This window comes from Archocentrus centrarchus, chromosome 11 (genome assembly GCF_007364275.1).
Source record: "Archocentrus centrarchus isolate MPI-CPG fArcCen1 chromosome 11, fArcCen1, whole genome shotgun sequence".
Classification (NCBI taxonomy): domain Eukaryota; kingdom Metazoa; phylum Chordata; class Actinopteri; order Cichliformes; family Cichlidae; genus Archocentrus; species Archocentrus centrarchus.
Window position 1 is genome coordinate 22,331,266 of NC_044356.1, and position 25,001 is coordinate 22,356,266.

Genomic DNA, 25,001 nt, shown 5'->3' on the forward strand with positions numbered 1-25,001 from the left:
TTTGATGCTGTTTTGATGGGATCTTTTTTTTTTTTTTTAAATAAAAATGAGGAATTTTTTTTGTTGGTAATTTCACTAATAAGTGTTTAAAATGCATCACCCTAAAATACTAAAACCTTGACAAATGATTCATATACTCCTGCAGAATAACTTTTGAAACAGTTCTATGGATAGATCGAGTACGACTCTTTGCCCTGATAATCACCTATGACATCATATCACCAACACAATGGCTTCCAGTGTGCAGTGGATGATTTTTACACTAAGCTTTATCTATAGCAGTGTTTTAGATTCAACATTACAGTGCTGAATAATTATTAAGAAATCGTTTGCATTTTTATTCACATCTATATTTATGTTCATATTTATGAACATGTTTTCTCATGTTCAGTCCTTTATTTCTATTTATTTTATTTCTATTTATCATATTTTAGGGACATGAGTTATTTATTTATATATATATATATATATATATATATATATATATATATATAATATATATATATATATATATTATAATATATATATATATATATATATAGATATATATATATATATATAAAATTTATTTATTATAGGATGTTATATTGTGGGAGACATGAACTGGACAGGAAACTCGTATTTTCAAAATAAAAGCTTTAAAGGGCGTTATCAAGGTGCTTTAACGCAGTGAATTTTCAAAATAAAAGTCCTCAACCAGTTATAGCAGTTTATCAGCGTGTCTAAAGCTCCCGAGATTTTCAAAATAAAGCATACTATTGACTTATTTTGAACTTTTACTGATAAGTGTGGGGGTTTGCACATTCGCCTAACAGCGAAAGATACACGCCTGGATCTTGGGAGGAGGACACAAATCCCTTTGGGGGTGCGTCCGGAGGGAATCCGGCGTAAAAACGCTGTCAAATCAGACATGGAGAGCTACCGGTGTGGCGACCCCTTGTGAATAAGAGAGCAGCTGAAGTAGCTTGGTACTTACCAACTGCTATTTGCCGTGAGCTTTTTAAGCCAGTCACTATTCACCTTTTTAACACCAAGCAACAGCCGAGTCCGGCAGACCACAGTACAAAGACCCTAAGAGGTGACCAATAAGGGTCCTGTTCCTTAATGGGCGTTTTAAAAACCCACTCTGCACCAGACACTGCAAAAGGCAGCTGCAACAATCTCAGAGCAATTCTCCAGAAACTAGTCTAGTTGGTTTTCTATTCTGACGTTAGTGGAGTCACAAATGTCATTTATTATTATTATTATTTTCATTATTATGCTACTTTGGGTGGGTAACAGCAGTATGTACTTAAAGTTTGAGATCACTTTAATATTCTCAGTTTTATTTCAGGGAAATAGTCTAATATCGTTAGCTGTCTAAAGTTTTGAACTAAACCCGGAGGCTCTTGCTCATTTACACACAAACTTGATACAGACGCTGGAACGTCCCGTTTCAGACACACACCAAAGTGGGGACAGAAAAAAAAACACCCACTTAACTGGGTCTCATCCGCCCACCCGGTCTGCCCCGTGTCCGTCACGTTGCTGTTAGTGCGTCCGCTCGGTGGGTCTGTCAGTGAGCTGGTCCAGCACCACGCTGCCGCTGTTCCGTCCCGTCCCCCTTACCGGTCGTAGCCCCGCCCCCTCAATCCCTCTCTCCGTACGGGACCGCAATGATTTAGAAGTTCAGGAATCCCACGTGACGTCACCGGGAGGGTGATGTAATGCTTCTGTAAATAAACGTATTGTAATCTCGCTCCAGTCCAACGTGGTTCTCTCTGGAGCGCCGCTCGTCCCTCTCTACTTGTAGGTAAGTCTTTTACTTCATTCACAAAACTTTTTAGCAACCGCTCTCCTGACGCCGACCGCGCTCTTCCCGTGTATTTCCCGTGTACCTTTATTTATTTAATATTTACTCTGTTTTAATTTTTAACGGTTTAAAGAAAAAAAAAGTTGACGGCGGAACTTTTTAGCGAGGTGTCCCGATGAAGTCTCCTCACCAAGTGGAAAGGTGAGCGCTCCTGTCTATTTGGGGGTGTGTGACAGCACTCTCTGTACAGCTGTGCCGGGGTTGGTTTATGAGTTGAACAGGTTCCTTAACGGAAGCGGTACGAGGAGGAAAAAGACGACACACACACACCACACACACACGCACCCTCGCACAAATACCGGTCATGTTCTGAGACACAGGCAGTGACCGTCCGGAGGATTTTCTGGTCAGAACCGCAATTTAATTTGCGCAGAATGAAACTCCATGCCTTCTGCTGTCATGATTCATCCATCAGATACGGGGACTTGAAGAATAGTGAGTGACTGCAGCTGGCACCTTTTGTTATTTTATTAATGCTTACTGAGCACATATGATATCAAAAGCTGTGTGTTTCCCGGGGCTCATAGCCATGAGCGGAGTGTGAGCAAGCATAGTTAAAGAATGAGGCGGGAAAACTTTTTTTTTTTTTGTCAGCATAAATCTGTCTTAAACTGACAGTATGTCTGGTCTGCTGTTGGTTATCCGTTAAGATGACGTCATGGCGCATTGATGTAGCCGCTCTGACAGAAGGTTTTGCTGGAAATGTGCTGCGTCTGCTAATCTTGTACAAGTGCTGAGGAGAGGGGCAGAGAGGGTAAACTAGATGCTTAATCTGACATTTGTTTATAAAATATCAGGTTATGAAACACTTGCCAGAAACGCTTATACGTAATGTATGCTGTTGATTTGCGGCACACTGTTACCACTGTTACATACTGTTGAACCTAACACTCCGCCACTAAGAAACCTGCTTTCTTTATTGTGATATGCTGAATATTATGAATACTTGGCTCAATCTCCGATCTATCTGTAATTTTGCTGGTGATCACCTAGTTACCGGTTTATTTTCAAACACACAAGTACACACCCACACACACACACACACCTATGAAGTCACCTCCCTACTTGCCCGGGTTGGAAAATGGGGGCTGAGGCAGGTTCAAAACCTGTCATGAGTAGGCCTGAAGTGCAGCCCTCCCCTTTGCAGCCTACCACCCTCATTCCTTTTTCTCTTCCATTCATTGTGTCCTCCTCCTCCTCCTTCCTTGCTCTCCCTCTCTCAATCACTCCACTTGCCCTTTCCATTTTCCTTGCCATCACCCTAATGTCACTCTTCACCTCCCCTCCCATCCTCTCGCTCTCGCTCTCGCTCTCACACACACACACACACACACAAACACACACAAAAACTCTTTCCGCTTCTTATGGAAGCATGTACTTTTGCCCTCTCTTTGCTCTCAGTCTTTCCCAGCACATCGGACCCCATTTACTGTCGTCTCGTGGTCTCAGCTCACATATACACAAAGAGTTAGTGCATAACCATCATATCTACCCGGAGCGACAACGTAAACATTTGCTGACCTGTAGGTCTTCTCACCTGGCCGGGATGGGGTTGATGACTCTTTCTTACATTGAGCTCATCAGCCAGCAGCACTTTCGATAATTTGTAATTGCTCACACCGTGGCTTCATGTCCTCACAGTAGAGTTGACTGAGTCGTGGCTGGGTTAGAACGCAAGCTGGTTATTACTGTACTCTCTTCTGCATTTGTGTTGATAATTTTATCCCAGTGACTGATGAAGACATGGCAAGCACTTATTCCTTTCATCACACTAGTATTATTAACTGATACTCCGATGAAAGCCTAATTGTAGCCTGAAACAATTGCACACACTTAGCACTTCACTACATAGCCACGAAGAGGTAAAGCTCATTAGCTGGAAGGCTTTGATGCCCGTCTTGTGTTTACGTGTAATTACTAATGAGTAATGAAAGGCTGGAAAAACACGGATGTATACTAGTGCTTGTCCTAATAAAAATGAATACCTAGCGTATGGCTCTCACAACCTAAGACTGTTGCACCCCCGTTGGCACCAAAGGGATCATTTCCTCAAGTTAATATTGTGTCTCAGGGTGAAACATCCATCTCTTCGGCAACTATCTCATTTACACATAGCTTCCACAATTAAAGACATGATAATAGGCGAACAGTATGTGTATTATCCGTGTAAATACAAAACATAAAACAGGGACCTACAGGCTGCCTGCTTGAGCTCATCTGAATTGTGATGCAAGAGAACCAGCCCCCCCCCCCCCCCCCCCCCCCACCCCCCCCCCCCCCCCCCCCCCCCCCCCCCCCCCCCCCCCCCCCCCCCCCCCCCCCCCCCCCCCCCCCCCCCCCCCCCCCCCCCCCCCCCCCCCCCCCCCCCCCCCCCCCCCCCCCCCCCCCCCCCCCCCCCCCCCCCCCCCCCCCACCCCCCCCCCCCCCCCCCCCCCCCCCCCCCCCCCCCCCCCCCCCCCCCCCCCCCCCCCCCCCCCCCCCCAAAAAAAAAAAGACTGCAGGTAAATAAATTGTTCTCACTTCTTCTGTTTGTGCAGGCTTGTGTATGACATGAATGACAAACAGGACAGGCCTTATGTGTGCGGCGCCCCAGGCTGCTCTCAGGTCAGTTGGTTGTATATGTGTTGCACTATAAGAGCTGTGGTCATACTAATATTAACAAAAAAGGAATATCAGACTTGATCATTAATTAAATAAGTAACCATAGATGAATCAATCTGCAAAATATAGGACGAGTTGCTGATAAATGTAAATGTTTCATTCATTTATCACCTGAAGTGATAAATACCCTAAAATACTTAAGAGACTAAGAGCATCATGATTGATTAGTCAGCTGAAGAGGGATCAGCTGATTTAACTGAGAAACTCATTCCGCGTGTCACACAGCTGCACGCATCCCTTCACATCTTTCTCCCTGTGGTGGTGTGCTGCAGCGTTTCCAGTTAGAGGAACATCTGATCATCCACAGGCACAAGCATGAGATGACCCTCAAGTTTCCCTCCATAAAGACGGATGTAGCGTTTACAGGTGAGGAAGAAATTGTCTTCTCTGAGCTCCCAATAACTGTATCTTTTGCATCATGCTTTATGTCACTCAGTTCCGGTGTTGCCTGGCTGCACGTGTCTGCGGTGAGCCTCCTTTTCAAGATTGGTGCTTGATTAAAAAAAAAAAAAAAGATGACGATATGCTATACAGTAGGAAATCAGATAACCTCCGATACAGGTTTCCTTCCCTCAGATAGTCTGAAACAGCAGCTCATGTTGCAGCATGTACAGCATACTCCATCAGATTAGAGTCAAAATACAGATAACGGCACATTGATTTAAAAACATGGAGAGGAGGTGCACAGGACTCTGCACAGTCCATGTAAAATATAGTATTTCATTGTTTATATAGGTCATAGTGTGCTGATTAATTTAGCCAAACTTAACCATCATTTACACATATATTAGTCATTACTGTGCTCTGTACTTACAACACAAAATGTTAAAAAGAATAGAAAATAAAAAGCCAAAGCAGTGCTAAATTTTCTACTTAAAAAAAGACTGATGTTGTGAATTCATTCTCTTCTTAATCTTTTAAGGCTGTTTCTACAAGAGGAAAGATGTTTCAAGATCTGCTAACTCAGACATTTTTTTTAGTTTCGTGTGTGTGTGTGTGGTGTGTGTGTGTGTGTGTGTGTGTGTGTGTGTGTGTGTGTGTGTGTGTATGTCCATTGACGCTTTTCAATGGCAAAAAGTAGAAATTAGGAGAGATTTGTCCTTAAAAAAGTCTGCATGCAACAACAAATGATTACTGCTGTGCTTCTTATTTCACTGAGACAATGAATGAAAAACATTTGCAGTGAATGCAAATGCCCTATTAAGGTTGTGATTGTGAAGGGCTGTAAAATTCTGATTATTGCATCATAATTAACTTTGCCAGGCTCACATTTCTGCGTTATCCACTAACTACTGAGGCTACATCCACCCTGTAGCAGTAGTAGTGCTTTTAAAGTCAAAATAACCTTCAGATGATCATTAAAACACAGCTTTAAAATAATTTGTATTAACGTGCCTGTGAATGCACGCTGACCATGCAAACAGGAACCAGAGGCGTGGCTGCTTGTAGAAAATATGAGTAAGTAAGAGCCACAACGGCTGAGCTGAAGCAACACATGAGTACAAGGTGGCCTTGGCAGTGGCACAGGAATCACTGCAAAGCAAATACAACACTGGAGAGGTACCAAAGCATTACCCTATCGCCAGAGGAAGCCATGGTGCTGAGAAAAGTGTAACTACACAAGAAAGGTGAAATCAAAAGTCACACAAGCCACGCTGTGATGTTTTGGCTTCATTTTTGCGACCATGTAGGAAGCAAACGTGGCTGTCGGTGCCAGCGGTTCCCCAAACATCAGCACAAGATCTGGCCTCTGCAGGCTCTCCCTCTGCACCTCCATTCTGCAGCCTGTCACGCCTCCTGCAGGAACTCCCCTGTCAAAACAAAACAAAACAAAAAAAAAAAAACCCCATCTGACCTCTGACCTCTACATGTTTAGACGGCTCAGAGAGAGACAGACTGATGTTATCAGACAGAGACAGAGAGCTCAGCTGAGAGGAGACTTGTTTCTCTTCTTTACATTTTGACCTGCACCGCAGTTGATTCAGAGGGCACATAAGCTCAACACGCTCTGCTGCAGCAAATGTTTCAATCTTTTTAAAAAAACCAAAACATTTCTTCTCTCTTTTGTTTCTATTCGCGATGACTTTAGACCAGACTCCGACGCCGACACGATTTCTGCAGAACTGCGAAGAGGTCGTCTGTTCAAGGAAATCGAGGAAGAATTTCTTCAAGCACAAGAAGAGGAAAACAAGAAGCAGGTAAGTCTGACGCTGTTTCTCCATTATTTCCTTTCTGATGTCAGCCCAAAAGGAACAGAAAGCAAGAATAAAGTCACAATGCAGATCCGTGCCTTGTTGCTGTCGGGAGTTGTGTTTTGAGTGACACTTGTTTGCGAGAGAGTCAGGCCCAGTTAGACAGCTGCAGATATCTGACCTGCTACAGGAAAGGCACACCAAGCGATCACATTCTACCCTGTAAATTAAACAGCTAGTTGTCACACTCAGAGACAACTAAACAAATACACACACACACACACCACCCACACACACACACACACACCCACACACACACACACACACACACACTACTGTCGCCATAGACGTTATAAGAGAGACACATAGCACTTAAAGCAATTGAGTAAATTAAATATGGAAGCAGAAGTACGGCTTTTTAAAGACTTATTTTGGGGGCAAAGACAGCAAACATTTTAAGTGATTTGACACATTTGGCAGGTGATTGTATACAAATAATATTAATCTGCCTTATGAGCACTGAAATGAAAGCCAATTTGGATCATGCTCCAAAATAATTCCCCCCAAAATTGCTCTGAGGCATCTCAAGATGGCTGCCTCAGTGTTGGCCTTTTCTTCTAAAAGAACTTTGACCGGCACTGTAATCTCAGATCGTAAAAGACTTCAATCATTTACTGCCCTACAAGTTTACAATGGTCCCAGCTGTTTTCTTTTTTTGCTCCACAGTCACTTTCTCATAATGGGCCCTCCTGTATGAGCCAGCACCAGCTCAAACCCCAGCTTCAGCTCCAGCACCCCCTCCAGCCTCAGCACCCACATCCCCAGCCACCGCTGCATCATCCCCAGACCCATGCTCTGCATCACCCCCAGACACATGGCCCCATGATGGCCCCTAGCTGCAGCCTGGCCGCCCAGCAAACCCTGTCCTCCTCCCAGTCCGGATCAGTCATCACCCAGGCTACCTCCACCCTAGCACACTCAGAGTGAGTACACACACACACACACACACGCGCCGCACACACACCCACACACACCACACACACCCACACACACACACACACACACACACATCTACAGGCATTCAAACACGTATATGTGTATCTTACATTTTCCTTCACGCATACAAACACATTTCCTTTTCTCATTCTTTCTTTTTCCCTCCTGTTATGGACGTATTATAAATCATTCCATCGCTCACAAGCTGGCATTTCCCCTGCATAATTCATCACTTCATTAATGAAGGGAGAGGTAGGAGGGAAAGAAAAAAAAAATCAAATATCAATTTAGTGAAAGAATAAAGTAATTGCAAAAGAGATGGAGAACCACTGCATAAAAGCCACTCAGTCCTTCAGACACTACCCACCCTACCGTGCAACTACTGTCTCTGGTGTATGTCTGCAAAGACTCAGAACCAGACCGGAGTCTCTCAGCGCCTGAGCAGCTTCCTTGGCTCCCTGGTTATCACCCAGTTCAACAGACAGATTAGAGGAGTTCCTGTCTTTCATCTGACCAGCTCCCTACAGCTGCTCCCACTCCTCCTGACAGTTCAGCTATGGATTTGTGAAACTCAGCAAACAGTCAGCCTCCCAATTTCTCATTATATGCACGTATAGGGTGCATTATCTATAGGGTCAGTTCAGGTAATAAAAGTAGCAACAATGTAATTAAAAAGTACAAGCATCCTTTCATTCAGTGTATACTAGGCTTCATTGCTAACAGAAACAGTGTATTTTCCTCACAGCGAGTTGAACTTTAACAGCAGCATTTCTTCGCAGAGCACCTCATATTGTGGACAACAAGCACAACATGCAGGCCACAGTTTTATTGGGACTATTTCTGTCATGGAAAGCAGTTAACAGTTAAGCCGGTGATTATCCAGATTAACCTGAACAACATTTCTAGACAAAGAAAATGCTGATAATTTTTGTTTTTCAGTGTAAATTGCTTTAACCCCTTAAGTTCATTTGAAAGGTATCATTTCTAGTTTTGACTTTTGCCTAGTTACAGTGCTTTTAATCTGGAAGAGCCTCCCTCTTATTGTCAGGCAGTTAAAAACCTGGTAACTCTGGTATAGACTGGTTTTTTTGGGTCCTTTTTTTTTTTTTTGTAGTTTTCTGGTTGTAATCCCTGTGGATTTTATTGGTCTTTTAATTTGTTTGGTTGGTTATGCTGCTTCTTCTGCTGCTCTTTGTCTCTTTTAATAAGTGCTATAGAAAAAAAGGTTTAGTCACTTTCTAAGCTGGCAACAACCTGACAAAACTACCAATCTGTAAATACATCTGTGCAGGCCTATAATATAATAATCAAATCTTCAATATTTTGAACCAATTTACGTTTGCTTGAGAAAATTTAGACTGTTATGTTTTTTTTTTTCTAACCAGTCCTAGCTATCACAGTGATGTCATTTTAGCATTTATGACTCTTTTTATGGGTCTAGTGGTTTTATTGGCGAGCAGATGGTAAAGAAAAAATAAAAAATGACAGAAATCGAGACGTGTAATATTTGAGATCAAACTGATACATTGTGATTAAAGAAGAAATGTTTTGTGTTTGTGGGTTTAATTATGCTAAATACAGTAATTGGCACCCCAGAAATTAATCTATCTCAAGTGTCAATCTTAAATGAAGTGCCTCCTGTGAACTGGCCCTCCAATGATTTCTGCTTGCAACGCATACTGTAGATAACAAAGGCTCTGTTGCATCTCTGTAGTTGATTAGATGAGTCAAGGTGCCACAAGTGAGTCAGTGACATAATAGCTCCAACATCTGTCCAAGCCCACACAGGGCATGACAGGACGGTGGGGACGGGCTGGACAGTCTCAGTTTATGTATCGTAATCAGTGCCAGCTGAATCCAGACAGCATGTTAGTCAGTGAAACCCGCTAAGAGTTACTACAGTGAACCCTGGATCGGGTGTCTTGACTGTTTCCCCAAGTGTTTACCAGCGGTTTTCCATAGCAACCTGCTCTGAGTGTCTGGCTGCTGGCCTGGTAGAACTGTTGCGGGTTTATTTAGGAAATGTGTTTGGTTTGTCTGTGCTTTGTTGTACGCTAAAAGGGTCGCATACCCCCAGATTCAATGATGACATCATTGGCGATGACCTCAGTGTGGGCACTGCGTGGCCACGCTGTCTCGACTGCCGGGAGCCAGAGCGGTTAGGTCGCACCCGGGTCTCTGATCCCCCCACTGTTGATCCATGTGCTTCATTCTCCCTCTTAAATGCCCCCCCCCCCCCCCCCCCCCCCCCCCCCCCCCCCCCCCCCCCCCCCCCCCCCCCCCCCCACACACACACACACACACACACACACACACAATCATCGTTTCTTTCTGCTGTCAGCGCTTCATTTCAAACCTCTGTTTCCAGCTTTTTACCAGCAAACAACAACACTTCACCACTGTGTCATTCAACGTGTGCTTTTAATCACATTCGAGTGTTTAACGGCTGTCTGAGAATACTCAATAACGTTTACTTCTAGTGGTTCGCGGCTTTGTTTTGCCAGTGTGCCAATGTTTTGACACATCTGCCTCTGAGATTTCTCCTCCATCCCAAAACAACGAGGCTCAGTGGAATTTAGGTTGCGGTACTCCCTGTGTCAAAAAAACTCACACAGCAACATTTTTGCCCAGAGATCTTAATTTTCTAGACAATAAGCAGCACACCCTATCAACAGTTTAAAAGGGAATATTTCCTCTGTTGAAAGTAGTTCCAGTAAAATCTGTTGAAATAAACAGAGTGACCTAAACGTTGCTTCTAGAAAGACAGACTGCTGCTGCCTTGACTTTAGAGAACTGTGCCAACTTGTTGGTCAGACAAAGGTGAGCTGGCCAGTTAAAATCGCTTTTCTTTTCCTTTTGATTACATAATTAAACATAGTGTTAATTTAGGCAAAGTTAAGCTCACCTGGAGTCATAGCAGATCAGCTGGCCCACATCAGCTGATGGCTCAGCTGATACTCTTGTAAACATCCAGTTGATAAGTCTCATATAGGGAGTGCTGCTTAAGCTGCTGTAGCCTGCCTACAGTTGCTGCACATCTGCAAGCCACTTTGCAAGCCACCTCCTCCCCAGCTCAGTGGTATATCAGTTGCTATTGATACCCGCTCTGTTTTGTGCCGAGGACCGGCACATGAAAGTGCAAGGAGGTCCCAGAACAGAGCCATTCTGCCAGATATAAATTACTGCAGATATAGTTTTTGTTCTTAGATTTGGTTAAGCATCTCTTAAAGATAACAGATTATATCAATCAGCTTTAGCAGTTTATGACCACTTCTATTTCAGCTCCATCTGCCATTAAGACCCAGCTATAAATGTTTCAACTTGCACCTCTCTCTGAACTTGGTTTAGTGAAACTTTAGCTGTGGATCGCTCCCTAGCATGACCTGTCTCTATTCTCCCTCTTTGGTTCACCACAGGCCGGTTCCTGGGCCGCTGTCCTGCCTCCTTCACATGCGGAACAGACACAGACAGCCTCTGCCAGCTTCCTTACCTGGCACCCTGCAAGACCCCGCCATGCAAGGGGCATCTGCTCAGCACATGACTGTAAGTATGGACGGGGACGAAGTTTGGCATGCTCAGGCTCCCGCACATTCAACCATGCATGCCTGGTGATTTATAGATGCAGGTATAGTGGCTCCAAGACAGGAAAATTCACTTTTGTGGATAAATTAATCAAAATGGCAAACTCCAGATGGATGTGACCTTTTGGGGAACTCTTCATACTTGGGGTTTATGTGCATACAAGCTGCTGCTTTCTTTTGTCGTAGCTGAAAGATTATTTTTGTGTCGACTGTTTCTTCTTCAGATAGAGAAGCAGATGTCTTGTGCAATGGGTATACCGGCTCCTGTACACAACCCCTCCTGTTCTTCACCTCAGGTAGGTAACCATCACAGCACACTATTTCCAGTGTTAATAAACTGCTCGCTGCGTTTTTGTATCTACCTTACATTTGCACAACTCCGAACATCTTCTATTATTTGGGATGGCTGTGGTTCAGGAGGTAGAGCAGGTCATCTACGAGTCAGAAGGTCAGTGGTTCAATCCTCACTGCACTCTGTGGAGTGTGTGTGTGAATGCTTGACAAGGCGCTCAGGTGTGGACTAAAGTACTATATGAAGGTCTGTGATTGGGTGAATGAGGCTTGTCGTGAGCTCAGTTAGAATAGAAATGTGCTACATAAGCACCAGTCCACTTGCTATCATCTAGGAAACATTATCAATATGTAGGTGATCTTTCCAGTAAAGACAAATTCATATTGTTACATAACACTAAAAATCACCCAGCCTCACCTTCTGCCTTTGCTGTATTCCTTTCTAATCAGGACAGACAGGAAATAGAGTGTAACTCTACCCCAAGCACACACAGGTCTGGACCACAGGAAGTCACAGTCTACATGCCCCCCCTTTATTCCCTTGTGTCAAAAGTGCTCGATCTTTTCTCATGTAAATTTTACACTTCCTCTTTCCAGGTGCATCAGAAATTAACATTTACATATATTTTGCTACCAAAAGAAACTTTAGTAATAGTCTTACACCCACACAAACACACAGGCGTTGACACGCGGGTTACGGCTTCTTGCGGAGGAGCGGGCAACTGAAAAGTGGTTTCAAATTGCAGGGACAAGCAGGTGGCAGGTTCACTTCTGACCCTCTTTTTCTTACACTCTCTCACTCACACACACATGCACAAGGGTACTCACTGACCTAACACATTATCTTACCTAAACCATCACAACTAAACCTCACTCCTTACTCTAAACCTTAACCCCTCAAAGAGCCCTTTGAAATTTTGTCAGGCATGTAACCGTTCACCAAAATGTAACACATTTGTTCCACAATGAGTGAGTCATCTACACATTGGTTTGTCAGTGGTTCAGAATCCCCACCCACCCACCCCCCATACACCCATTGGTGTTGTTAGTGTATGTGTGATACATAAAGTGCCTAAAGTACACAGAATGAATTCCTGTATGAATGTGTGTGTGTGTGAACAGGAGAATGTAGGTTGTCTTATAAAAAGAGCTTTCAGCATTGGACTCGAAAGGCACGATATAAAGCTAAGGTCTAAGACTTACGTCAGTCCTCGGGAAGATTTTTGTAAAACGGGACCCTGCTTCTTTAAAACCTCAGAAAGTGTATTAACATGCCTCAGTTGTACAGTAACGCTACACTCGACTCAAGTGGAAAAGTAAACATTTGACAAGTGGATCAGTGTTTCATGTACAGTTTTGTGTCTTCATTCACTGATCCCTTCAGACAGAAATATCAACGTGGTGTGTCATCCAAGCCAAGGAGATCCATGATGTAATCACCGGCCTCAGTGTCAGGGTGTTTCTATCTAGTAAACACAACTGAAGGACCCGTGTCCCGCTCCATTTAGTGTGTGCGTTTGTGGCTGTGCGTGTATGTATGACTGGCAGCCTGGCTGGCTGGTAAAGCTGGCACAGACAGCTCAATGACCTCATCCTTGGCACCAGTTAAATGTGCTCCTTTTTTTCTCCACTGAATTGCGGCGAGAGAGGAAAAGAGGGAGAGAGAGAGAGAGTGAAAAAAAAAATCTGCCTCTTCTCTTAAAGAAATATTGTGTAACAGGGAACAGATAACAGTATTGCCAGGGAGGGATGGGGGGTGATGTCATGCTCCAAACATGACCTCTCCCTCTCTCGCTTTTCTCTGCTGAGTGTTGGAGAAAGGTGAGATGAGGTTTAATTTAGCTCGTACAGTCTGTTTAGTCAGATGATACACGGGAATGATAAAGTGTGAAGGTATCATGCTGCAGATGGCAGCATTTATTGGAACACGTTATCCCTCTCATCAACAGTTGTCTTCACAGTTGCGGGCACTAAGCAGAAGTGGCACGGATGGAAAAGAAGGCGGGTTTGACTAACAGATATAATTTACATTTATAAACATTACAGAGGTGCAGTACTGTGAGAAGTGACTTGAAGTGGCCTGCTGGTTCAGAGATAACCTGCTGTTACTAATTTAGCAGGTATTAAGGACAAACCATAGACTGTATTCTATGACTCCTTAGTTTAAGTATTTTGACTGTCATCACTTTTTTTTCTCTATGAGTTAGAAGTTACCATATTTGGAAAAAGATTGGAGTACTAAGTTAAGAGTTAAGGCTAGTAATCTTGGTTAGTGGGCTGTATCCATAAACTGTATGGGTGCACTGCACAGACACAGATAGCCACTAATTACTCCTAAGTAATTTCTCACTATAATACACAAAATCTCTGCCATGATTAGGAGCTGAGCAACCAAAATTGACACAATAGGTACATCTTAGGCCCCTGAAGGTTCTTATAGACAGTATAAAACATGGACGCAGCTTCCGGGTCGGAAAATTAGGCCAATGTGAAGGTGCCTTAAACCTTAAATTTGTATTGTATCTGAAGGCCACCAGATGGCGATAGCTGTGGTTGCCTAAAAAGCCTTCCGGACCTAAAGAAGCCTACTGGAAAACAGCTTTCTGATTTGACCTCTTTAAACACTTTCCTGATGAGTTTACGGGCTCAGTCACTCATTTTGGGTCATACTGAATAAAACACTAGGTCTGCTTTGTAAGTCTTGGTCATACTTTGTTTCAAAATAGAGTATTATCTGTGGTATAAAACCACATGCTCATTGGTTAACAAGTTGTCAATCACAAGTCATAAGCCAATGAGTGGGGGGGTTTCGCAGTCAGACCCACACCTCCTTGTCACATCCCCTTTTTTCACAACCAAAATCGGCTTCAGAACAGGACCTCAGAAACCCTGGGTGATGTCAGGGTAGCAAAGTCCATCTTTTGTAATGTCTATGGTTATTATCTATATCAGATATTATGATGTCATTTTCTGATCACAGTTCTACAGGTTGATACCAGAGGGCTTAACAGGATCTCTGCAGAGATCATTGTCTTCTAAATCATTGCCTGTAGAAATGATAATAAATTAGCTTTTTTAATAAGATAAGATTTAATTAACTTCGTGCCTTTTATTTATTATCTATTCTGCTCAGAGATCCAAGCAGACAATGGGCCACCATTACCAACAGCACCACCCAGGAATGATCACCATCAACAACAATGTGCCTCCCATGGGTCACATGATAGAGATGATGCCACAGCGCCACCAGACACCTCCATTACAACAACAACAACAACAACAACAGCAACACCACCACCATCCTCATCATCATCCTCCTCAGCCTCAACATCCACAGCTTCCACCTGTGCCTCTTACCTATCAACAGCGATGCCATGCTCCCCACCCACAGCACCTTGGAAGCACTCAGAGCCACCAGCTGCACCAGGCAGGGAATTTACCACATGCACAGGCTCACCAGTCACCACCTTCACGCTTACACCCGGGCTCACCGCCTGCACCTCCACTGTCTGCTTCTGCACAGGTATAATGCTTTATATTCAGTGATGACTGGGGGTTTTTTTTTGTGCATTCAAACAGTTTCCTTAAATTTATTATTTATTTATTTATTTTGGTGTAGTTATCACCAGTTGCACAGCAGATGCAGCCTTCCCAACCACCTCACACTCAGCATGCACTGCAGGTAGGCGGTAGCTGCAGCGGAGGCGGAGGAGGTGCGGGAGGAGGTGGCAACCGTCGAAGGAGGACAGTGGAGCAGGACCCTGACGAGCGGAGGCAGAAGTTTCTGGAACGTAACCGGGCCGCAGCCACCCGCTGCCGACAGAAGAGGAAACTGTGGGTGTCGTCGCTGGAGAAGAAAGCTGAAGAGCTGACGCACACAAACCTTCAGCTACAGGTGGGATGTGCTCTGTACACAGACACATGTGAACACAACAACACAGCATACACTCCAAGAGTGCTTACCATTTCCCTGTGTGTTCCCAGAACGAGGTGACGTCGTTAAGGTCGGAGGTGGGTCAACTTAAGCAGATTCTGCTCACCCACAAGGACTGTCCTGTCACTGCTCGGCAGAGGGAGGCACAGGGGTACCCCAGTGAGTAAAACCCCCTACCCTGCACACCTGTGTAGAAATCTCACCAGCTTTTCCAGATGCATGACACTAGTCATCTCCATCCACCACTGAGGGTGTGATCCACACATTAGAACTTATGCTGCAGGGAATGCCCCGTGGTTACACGTCCACTTGCTATGACAAAGCAGTCCTCTACACCAGGGGTTAGCGGGAAGTAACCCCTCGTATCTGTGATTTAACTGTAGCAATACCTGAGGACTTAATAAAGATAATAAAAAATAAGACTCCATGCTTACTAGCTAGCCAGCTTGCTAAAAAGTCAAGCAGCACCACCACAGCAGGCGTGGTTAATTACACCCAAAGAAAGGTGCATAACAGCTGATGACAGATTGGCGTGATGTGTCACAATCATATCTGATGGCAAATTTCTGTTGGCCCAAAGATTAAGTGGGAAGGAATAAATTTCCCAATCTGTATATATGCACTTTTTATGATACATTTTTTAGCAAATTATTTGCCCCTTGCTTTTGGATGCAGACACCTCGTGGTCCCACTTTGAGAACCACTGCTCTGCACACAGGAACCATAAAGTGGACCTATTATGCTTTTCATTATTTTTTGTCATATATAGACACATACAGTGGTGGATGCTCACATAAAACATGGTCACAGTTTTCATGTATGTGCGCGTAGCCCACATGAGCACAAAGCCCCGCCTAACCTGCTTACCAAATCTTCTGTTTACAAGAAGGGAGAACAGTTGTTTCAGAAAGTTGCCTAAAAGGGAGGGAGCTAAAACGGCTTGATGGTGGATGAACCGAGGGGCTGAGCTAAGGCCCAGGATGAGATAAATAAGGATTATCATGCAAAGCTACTTTAGTAGAGTCCAAGATTAAAAAGAAGAAGTTGTAAATGAGCACAATGGGTCCACTTTAAAGTGTGTCTTGCAGTGCTGAAAAGCACTTAAGAGTAAAAACTCTGCTTTAAACTCCACTGTGTCCAAAAAAAAAACAGCATTGCACTTTTATTCCTGAAGACATCCAATCAGGGGAAAGCACTGCACTCTTGATTTAATTTAAAGGAATATCAAGTTTGTCATACTATTTTAATGAACCATACCATGATGGTATTTGAGATCACCTGTAACACAGTGCTAGTAGCACTGATTATTTTGCCTTGCATGAAGCTAGCAGGGAACAAGTTGCCCATCTTGCACTCCAGGCAGGTTAAAGTTTATGTTAAACAGTGACTAAAACTGACCTGTAATGAAAGATATTTAAAAAGAAAATGCTGCACCCAGTGGCCTAAACAAACAAAGATATATGTGTTAAGAGTTTCAGAGAACAAAAATGGATGCAATATTGGCACGTTATATTTGTATATTTCTACTGTTCTTTTTACATGTATGTACAGTATTCAATTGTTAAAATAAAGGAGCTATTTTCATTTAATCTCAATTGCAATTGGGTTTTTATTTAAAGATAATGCAAAATGAAATGCACACGCCTGCAAACCCCGCACCAAAAACGGACAGCCAGGACTTTATAAGTGACTTTGACAGCTATCTCTATGTCCAGCTGCAGGGGTGAGCCCAGGAGGAAGTCCCCCCCCTGCAGGTCCTGGGTCTCATCTGCAAGCCATCCAACATAACAGCATCTCCACTTCCTCGGCAGCTGGAGGCGACTCAGGGCACGACCTCCAGCCCGGACACTAGCCTTCAACATATAGATGAAAAACCAAACTGGATAGGATGAATATACAATCCACGTGAACACTGAGGTATTTTTCAACAAGATCACCAGATTTTCTGGGTGGAGAGAAGATCAGAAACCACATACTGAGTGAAAACTTTCACTTCATTTCTCAAAACAAGCGCATGAAATGCCCTTTCTGAAAGCCTTATTAAAACTGTGACGGTTACATGGCAACTGGATCCTGTGTTTATTCAGATAATGTCTGTTTTCTTTTGACATCAGCCAAACCAGTGCCTCCTACGGACTGACTATGCACGTACACAGTCATGACACATCTTTTTAGGATCATTTTCTGGCATATCTTGCAGTAATTTAGAAAAAAAAAAGCCTATAATGATTTTTCTTTTTTTGATTGAGCAGGCTGCAAGTGCAGACATTTGTTGTTTTATTTTGTTTTAAAGCAGAGGCAGCTTATCTTAAATGACACAACAGTGTTTTTGTTGTTTTGTTTTTCTACGATAAGAAAATGATAAGATAAACATTTTATTCTAAGATTTCAAATTTCATAGACTTGTAAATAACAGTCAATTTAAACCACAACTGTGTTGGAAAGCCACTTAAAACAGTATTTAATTTAAGGCATTTAAAAAAAAAAGATACAACAACCCTGAGTCACTATAATCTATACTTCATCTCTCACTCCCTGCTAGTTTAAGTTACACCTTTTGTACTGTAAAGATGTTGACAATCGCTGTAAATCTGATGCTAAAATAAAAGCACTTATTCTGGTATCTCCTTGTGAATCTTTGAAATATATTTTTGAGGCATCAGATCTGTCAGATTAATATTTCTGTGTATTTAATTTTGATCCACCAGATTGTGGCTCTGTACTTACAGTGTGGTCTAACCTGCCATCTAGTGGCTGTTTTTACTAGTGGCAGCTGAGTACAATAACAAGAGCTGCCAGCAAAATATGACCAGGCCTGTTTCTGTTTCGACCCATACACAGCCATAATACAGACAGAAAGATTTAACAAGCTCTTTCCCCTTTCACGTAAACATATAATTACTAAGGTACTGTGCCGGTTTGCACTGTCAGCAACAATATTTTTGGTCTAAACCTGTTGGTCAGCTGGTTTGTGTAATCTGCACGTTCACCCTGTGGTGATGTGAAGTTCAGCAGATATAGACAGTAAAAAGACCATAGCTCTTACATGAAACTGGACACAACAAGGTTTGCGGCTACTTCTGAATAGCTCGGTCAAGATTTCTGGAAGAAAGTTTTGCTGCTGACTCTGTCCAATTTCCAATGCATTTGCTACCATTATGTTCAGGGGGAAGGAAGATATCTTTACAAAACTGGCAACTCACAGCAAAACAACCTAGGTGGATTCTTTTTAAAAAAAAATAAAAAAAAAAAAAGAAGCAAGCCAGTGGAAAAATATGCAATTTTGATTTTGGGGGCAAACTGTCCCTTTAAGGTCAGCTGGCACTAATCAGGAAGGTTTAAAGTCTAACATCTCGACCGTCAGATGATGTGAAAACAGTATGTGTGCAGACAATTGTGAATATGTGTGTGTGTGTCTGTGTGTGATTTGCACTAAATGTAGGAGGCACTCCACCCTGTAGACTCAAACAAAGGGACTGCTTAACTATTACCAGACCTCATCTTGACACGCATGCAGCTCACTCACTTATTTAAAGTTCTATTGTTACTATCTTCTCCAGTCTTGTATACAGTCTGGGTCTTAGTAACCACAGATATAACATGCAGAATCAAATGACATCAGTCACATTGTTGGGGATTTTACTTTGTCATGTAATGCAAAATGATACAAAGTTCCATATAAAAGTATAAAACACGATAAATGTGGTACAAACAGGAGTTTTTTTTTCTGCCACCCAGCAGCCATCATTGCATACTGTACAAATATGAGACAATATGATGTCTATAAACTGAATATTAGCACCATAGTTGAAATCAGTGGTACATCACTTGTGTACACTCAGAACAATTGACACATGTAGAAACAGTCACAGATACAAGGAAATTAAAAGGAAGGGCTCAAAGTGGGATGGGGAAAGTCAGAGGGATTGGACTTCCTCTGGTGTCTCATGAGATCAGATGAGAGGACTTTGTATTCACAAGGCTAAATCACAGGAAGAAACATGAAGTAATTCACATGTTTTCAGTGTCAACATTCTAATTTGGAGTTTTTTATGGTTCTAGTCAGAGAATCTCTGCATTTCACTGTCTCTGCGAACACTACTGCTGTCCAGAAAGCGGTCGCAAGGGAACTCGATGAGGTCCCCCTCCTCTAGCGGTGCAAGTCGCGCTGGCCGACTGCTTTGGTAGCTGGTGAAGTCAGTGGAGACGGAGGCTGTGGCCATCGTGGTACGAAACGGTCGCCTGGTGGAGTACATGTGGCGCACGTGCACGGCTGACTTCCTCCTCTGCAGCCTTCTCCTCAGACTTCTCCCAGCCAGACCACGCCGATGACCAGCAGCAGCGCGGCGTTCCCAAGCCAGCGTCGCCACCGTCACCAGCTGAAGGTCAGAGGTCAGCACGGCTCCGCCGCCGTTTCCTTCAGGGAGGGTGACCAGCCCCGCGCAGTGGTCACGGGGAGCGACCTGACACACGGATCCTCCAACTACTCCCTCCACACAGACCATGTAGGTCACGTCCGAGCTGAGCTCTCGAAGGGTTACAGAGCGAGCCGCGCCACGGGCGTAAACGTAGCGGGGAAAACGATCTTGGGTGCCAAACCTGTCAAACAGAACCCGGTAGTGGACTTCGTCAAGGCCTGGCCCGGCCCTGGTGTGTAGCGGTGATGATCCCTGGTGGTCCAAAACACAGTGACAGTACTAGATGTGACTTGATCCACTGACACATTAGTGATGAAATGGCGGTTGAATACACAAGGGTCTGTGATTACAGGTAGGGCATCATCCTGATCTGACCTGAGAAGATCTAACTGTTCTCCTGAGCGATTGGAAACAGTGGTAGTGAGCCTGGTGCTTGCTTGACTCGGTGTGGCTGATGGATTAGGTTTGAGAATAACTTTTGACCTCGGCCTGCCCTTAACACGTTTCCCAGCGGCCTCTGCAGCAGGCCGTGGCTGCTTCTTTGGTTTTCCTTCTTTCCAGGAAGGAAGGAGGTTCTGCCACCTCTGGACCTCCTTGATCTCCTTGGATTCCCATCTCTTCCTGTCCCTCTTTTTTCCTTTTCTCTCCATTTTTCCCTGTCATCACTCCACCCCTGTTTCCTGGTCTTAAACTTCCTGTTTCTTCCACTTCTCCTGTCTCTCTCACACCTTTCTCCACCTGACCATCTTCACCTGACCTCTCTCCACCTTCTGGCTTCTCTGCAGCTCCCATTCCTCTCTCAGGGCCCCCCACTTTCACTAGTACTGCCCCCTCCTCTACTCTCCTCAGGCCCAATTTGACTCCTACACAAATGGGTCCAGTTCCCTAGGGGCTGCAGCTGGGAGCTGTTCACATAGTCCAGATATTTGCCCCTCAGAGTTGCTGGGTAGTGACACTGCACAAACACGGTCAACAATTTGCCCTGAGAATGTGCAGCAGCAATCCATTTTCTCAAATCCTCCAGACGACAGTCACAAGTCCAGTTGTTGCCTTGGAGATCCAAGTTGTAAAGCGCGTTGTTGAGGGCAAACATGTCCCCAGACAGACTGGTGAGAAAGTTATTCTTCAGCTTCAACACCCTAAGGTATTTAAGTCTTGAAAAAGCCAGAGAGTCCACGTTGGATATCCGGTTGCGGCTGAAGTCCATCTCTTCGATGCGCTCCAGGGGGTCGAGGAGGCCGGCGGGGATTTCCACCAGCTCGTTGCCGTCAATCAGAAGCTCTGTGAGGCTCGACAGGCCCCTCAGAGCGCCGCTGTCCATACGGGAGATTTTGTTGTTGCTGAGGGAAAGCTTAGATAGCTTTTTCAGGTTTTGGAAGACGTGGTTCCCGATATATCGAATTTCATTTTCAGACAGCAGCAACGTTGTCAAAGCTCTGAGTTGAGAAAAAGTGAAGACATTGCGCACGGCTGACTGCATGTTGTGGGCCAAGTTTAGAAAGCGCAGGTTGGTTAGTTTAGAGAAAGCGTTTCTGTGAATATGCTGCACTTTGTTGGATTCCAGATGAAGATAATGTAGATTGATCAAACTTTTAAAAACAGAGTCGTCCAGAACTTCTATTGAATTGCCATCCAGGCGCAATTTAATAAGATGATCCAGGTTGGAAAAGAGCTCCGGTGTAATTTTCTTAATTGCATTGTTATTTCCATAGAGAATAGTTAATTTATTCAGGGGCTGTAAACTTCCTGCGGGTATAGCTGTTAAAAGATTATGTCCCAAGTAGAGCTCTTCTAACGTGGAGAGTTTCTCAAAAGCTTTAGGGTGAATAATTCTTATTTGATTATACTGTAAATTTAACCTTTCAAGGTTACTGTACCGTGTGAAGTCGAAGGCAGAGATGTTTGAGATGAAGTTGCCCCCAAGGCTGAAAATCCGCACATCCTCGGGGATCAGCGCGGCGAGCTTGGGCACAGTGCGCAACCCGCGGTTGGTGCACATGAGGTGCTGCGAATGCTGACAGTCGCAGCGGGTGGGACAAAAGCCCATCGCCAGAGAGGAAGATATAAACCCATTAAGCGAGAGCAAGAAAAAGCATATCCCCGCCAGGAAATTGCTGGTATCCATTCCCACAGCGCGGCTGGCACAGCCGAAGCGGCATTCGCTTTTTGTTGTTCAGGTGCAGTCGCCCCTCTCCTCTGTCACGCTGGACTCTTCCATATTTCACTTGTTGCTCTATAAAGTGTACATTTCAAGCGCACAGCGCCATCACTGAGCAGCATCATCTACAGAGGAGATGAATTTGTCCAATGCGCTCTGATGCTGTCCGAGGAAACAGCCACCTCCCCAGTAAAGCCTACATCCCCCAAGTGGTCATCTGCTGCGAATTAAAGTTCAGACGCTGAGCATGATCACACACTCATACATACACACACGCCGAAGTAGTCCCTCCCCCGCAACTCTGCGACCCCGCCAAAACCAGATGTGCACAAATCTCGACGCACGAGATCCAGAGATCTGCGCGTGCACGCAGGTAATCAGACACACACAGGATACAGTGACAGAGCGGGAGAGTGAGAGAGAGAGAGAGTGAGAAACCCTTTGACCGAGTTTTTGCGCGCCCCCTTGTTCACCGGGGGTCTGAGATCTGGACTGGATCCCTGGTATGGACAAAGCAGACAGCAAGATTTCCTTCCCACGGAATCCCAAGGGAACCCCGAAATTTTCGGCTCTCTTGCAGCACGGCTCAGGCAGAGCTAAGCAGTCACTCATGAAACAAGTTAAGTTAAAAAAAAAAAGGTTTAATGAACACATCTGCATGCCTAGTCTGCATGCACTCTCCATTACAGTAGGAACACCACCAGCTTGCAGCTTAACTGATTACCATTTTCTCATTAACGCGCCTTTTGTTGCTTCGTGGGAGCACAGATGGTTCACATTTGCCGACGAGGAATTCTAAGCGTGTGTTAAGACTAGTGAGGAGAGGTGCCAGATCTTAGTTAAAGATCTCCATCTCGCAGAGTGAATGAAGCGTGCGAATATTTAGCGCATAATTTTGCAGACCGAAGAATGATTAGCTGCACTGTATGCGGAGGTTTGCGTTCAGGGCCAGCCTCAAAGCATGCAGCGTTACTGCCAAGACATCTGCACATTTATGGCAAACATGAGGTAGAAAGCTTAAATCCAGGGGCGATGCTAGGATTTTTCAATTAGGTGGCGCTAAGGGCATTTTACATTAAATTATCAAGGCTAAGTTGATCTTGAAAAGTAAATTATTAGAATTACTGTTGCTATCTAAAAATGAAGTATTTTGGCAATAAAACATGCGTCAAAACCTGTCACAGTTGCATGGAACTATGATACACCAAATCACTCAAACATCACAATCTTAATTAAAATATATTGTAAGTCCCTTTAATCAGCACTAGTGTTTTCAGTTAATGTATTTTTAGGCTATCTAGTTATATTTAAATGTCACAATGAAGAGGGACAACACACAGTTTCCCAGTAATGAGTGTCTGACCATCCAAGGTTCACTCATTTAGCATGCTTAAATCCTGTATTGAGGCTTCCCCAAATCTCTGCTGATCTACTGGGTTTTTCCCATGCAGCCATCTCTAGGGTTTACAGAGAATGGCCCAGAAAAGAGTAAATATCCAGTTGTTGATGCCAGAGGTCAGAGGAGAATGGCCAGACTGCTTTGAGCTGATAGGAAGGCAACAGTAACTCTGACGCATCTCTGAATTCACAACATGTCAAACCTTGAAGCACATGGCTGCAGAAGGAGAATACCACACCAGGTGCCACTCCATCAGGTAATAACAGGAAACTGCTGATGGTATGCTCAAAATTTGACAGCATGAACGCATGGCTCCATCCTGGCTTGTGTCAGCGGTTCAGGCTGCTGTTGGTGTAACAATGTGGGGAATAGTTTCTTGGGACACTTTGGGCCCCTTATTACCAACTGCGCACCATTTAAACACCACAGTCTACCTGAGTGTTGTTGCTGACCACGTCCATCCCTTTATGACCAGTGTACCCAGCTGGATAACGCACCACGTCACCACCCTCAAATCATCTAAAACTGGTTTCTTGAACACGACAATGAGTTCATTGTACTCAAATGGCCTCCACAGTCACCAGATCCCCATCCAATAGACCACCTTCGGGATGTGGTGGAACAGGAGATTTACATCGTGGATGTGCAGTCAACAGATCTGCAGTAACTGTGTGACGCCGTCGTCACAGTTTTCCTCAATAGTTGGGCAGGGCTAGTTTAATAAGTGATGTGACTATGACTAAAGATTCATGAGCCACTGTAACAATGTACCTGCTCAAATCTGTCAAGGACAAAACGTCAGTCTTAAGATACAGCTAATGGAATGATTTCTCAACTGAGCAGCACAGACCAAAAGCACCCCCTGACTGGGCTCATTCTCACACATAACTGTTGGTGCACATCATCAGACGTTATAGGTCTGTGTGTGAGTGAGTGTCTGTGTGTTTTTGTGAGAGAGAGGGAGAGAAATACAACCCATGGGGAAGCCCCCTCTCTCTCTCTGGGAGGTCATTTCCTGTCTGGCTATCTCTCCATAGCATTTCTGCATCTCTGCTTACCCTGTATCCATGTCTTTTTGGTGTTCCTTTCCCTCCTCCGAGGAACACACACATTGAGAAAACACTCAGTGATCTGGCCCCCAGACATCCTGGGACCAGCTGGTTGGTTTATAGCGGTCGGCTGGGCTGTCTCAAAGTCAAAAGGAATATACAAGATTTCATCAGTACACGTGATGAAATGAGAGTAACTCAAGCTAAGCTTTAATGTTACTACATTTGGCTTCAGGGGGTGGTGGTGAAAGATTTCCAACAGAGTTCAGTTGTACAAATGAGGTAGATGGCCACAGATAATGAGGGATGAACAAGGGAGAAAAAGCCAAACAGCATGATGAAAGCATGAAAGTTAGAGCAGGGAAGGATAAAAGTGTTTTAGAGTTGACCCAGATTTACTAAGAGTGGCAACACAGGTTCCACTGAGGAGCTCGTACAGAGCTGTCTGCCACCAGGGCGACAGACTGGTT

General features: G+C 44.3%; 1 protein-coding gene and 1 pseudogene across 1 annotated transcript; one reads left to right on the forward strand and one right to left on the reverse strand.

Annotated features, from left to right (window-relative positions):
• The first annotated feature begins 1,628 nt into the window (after positions 1 to 1,628).
• Positions 1,629 to 18,074, forward strand: LOC115787571 (cyclic AMP-responsive element-binding protein 5-like; annotated as a pseudogene).
• A 710-nt stretch (positions 18,075 to 18,784) lies between these two features.
• On the reverse strand, positions 18,785 to 22,370 carry tril (TLR4 interactor with leucine-rich repeats). Its single transcript, XM_030741326.1, is given in 6 exon segments — positions 18,785 to 19,822; positions 19,825 to 19,861; positions 19,863 to 20,152; positions 20,155 to 20,473; positions 20,475 to 20,756; positions 20,758 to 22,370. Coding segments are annotated over 6 exon segments (2,478 nt in total). The 5' UTR covers positions 22,051 to 22,370; the 3' UTR covers positions 18,785 to 19,565.
• Between the last annotated feature and the right edge of the window lie 2,631 nt (positions 22,371 to 25,001).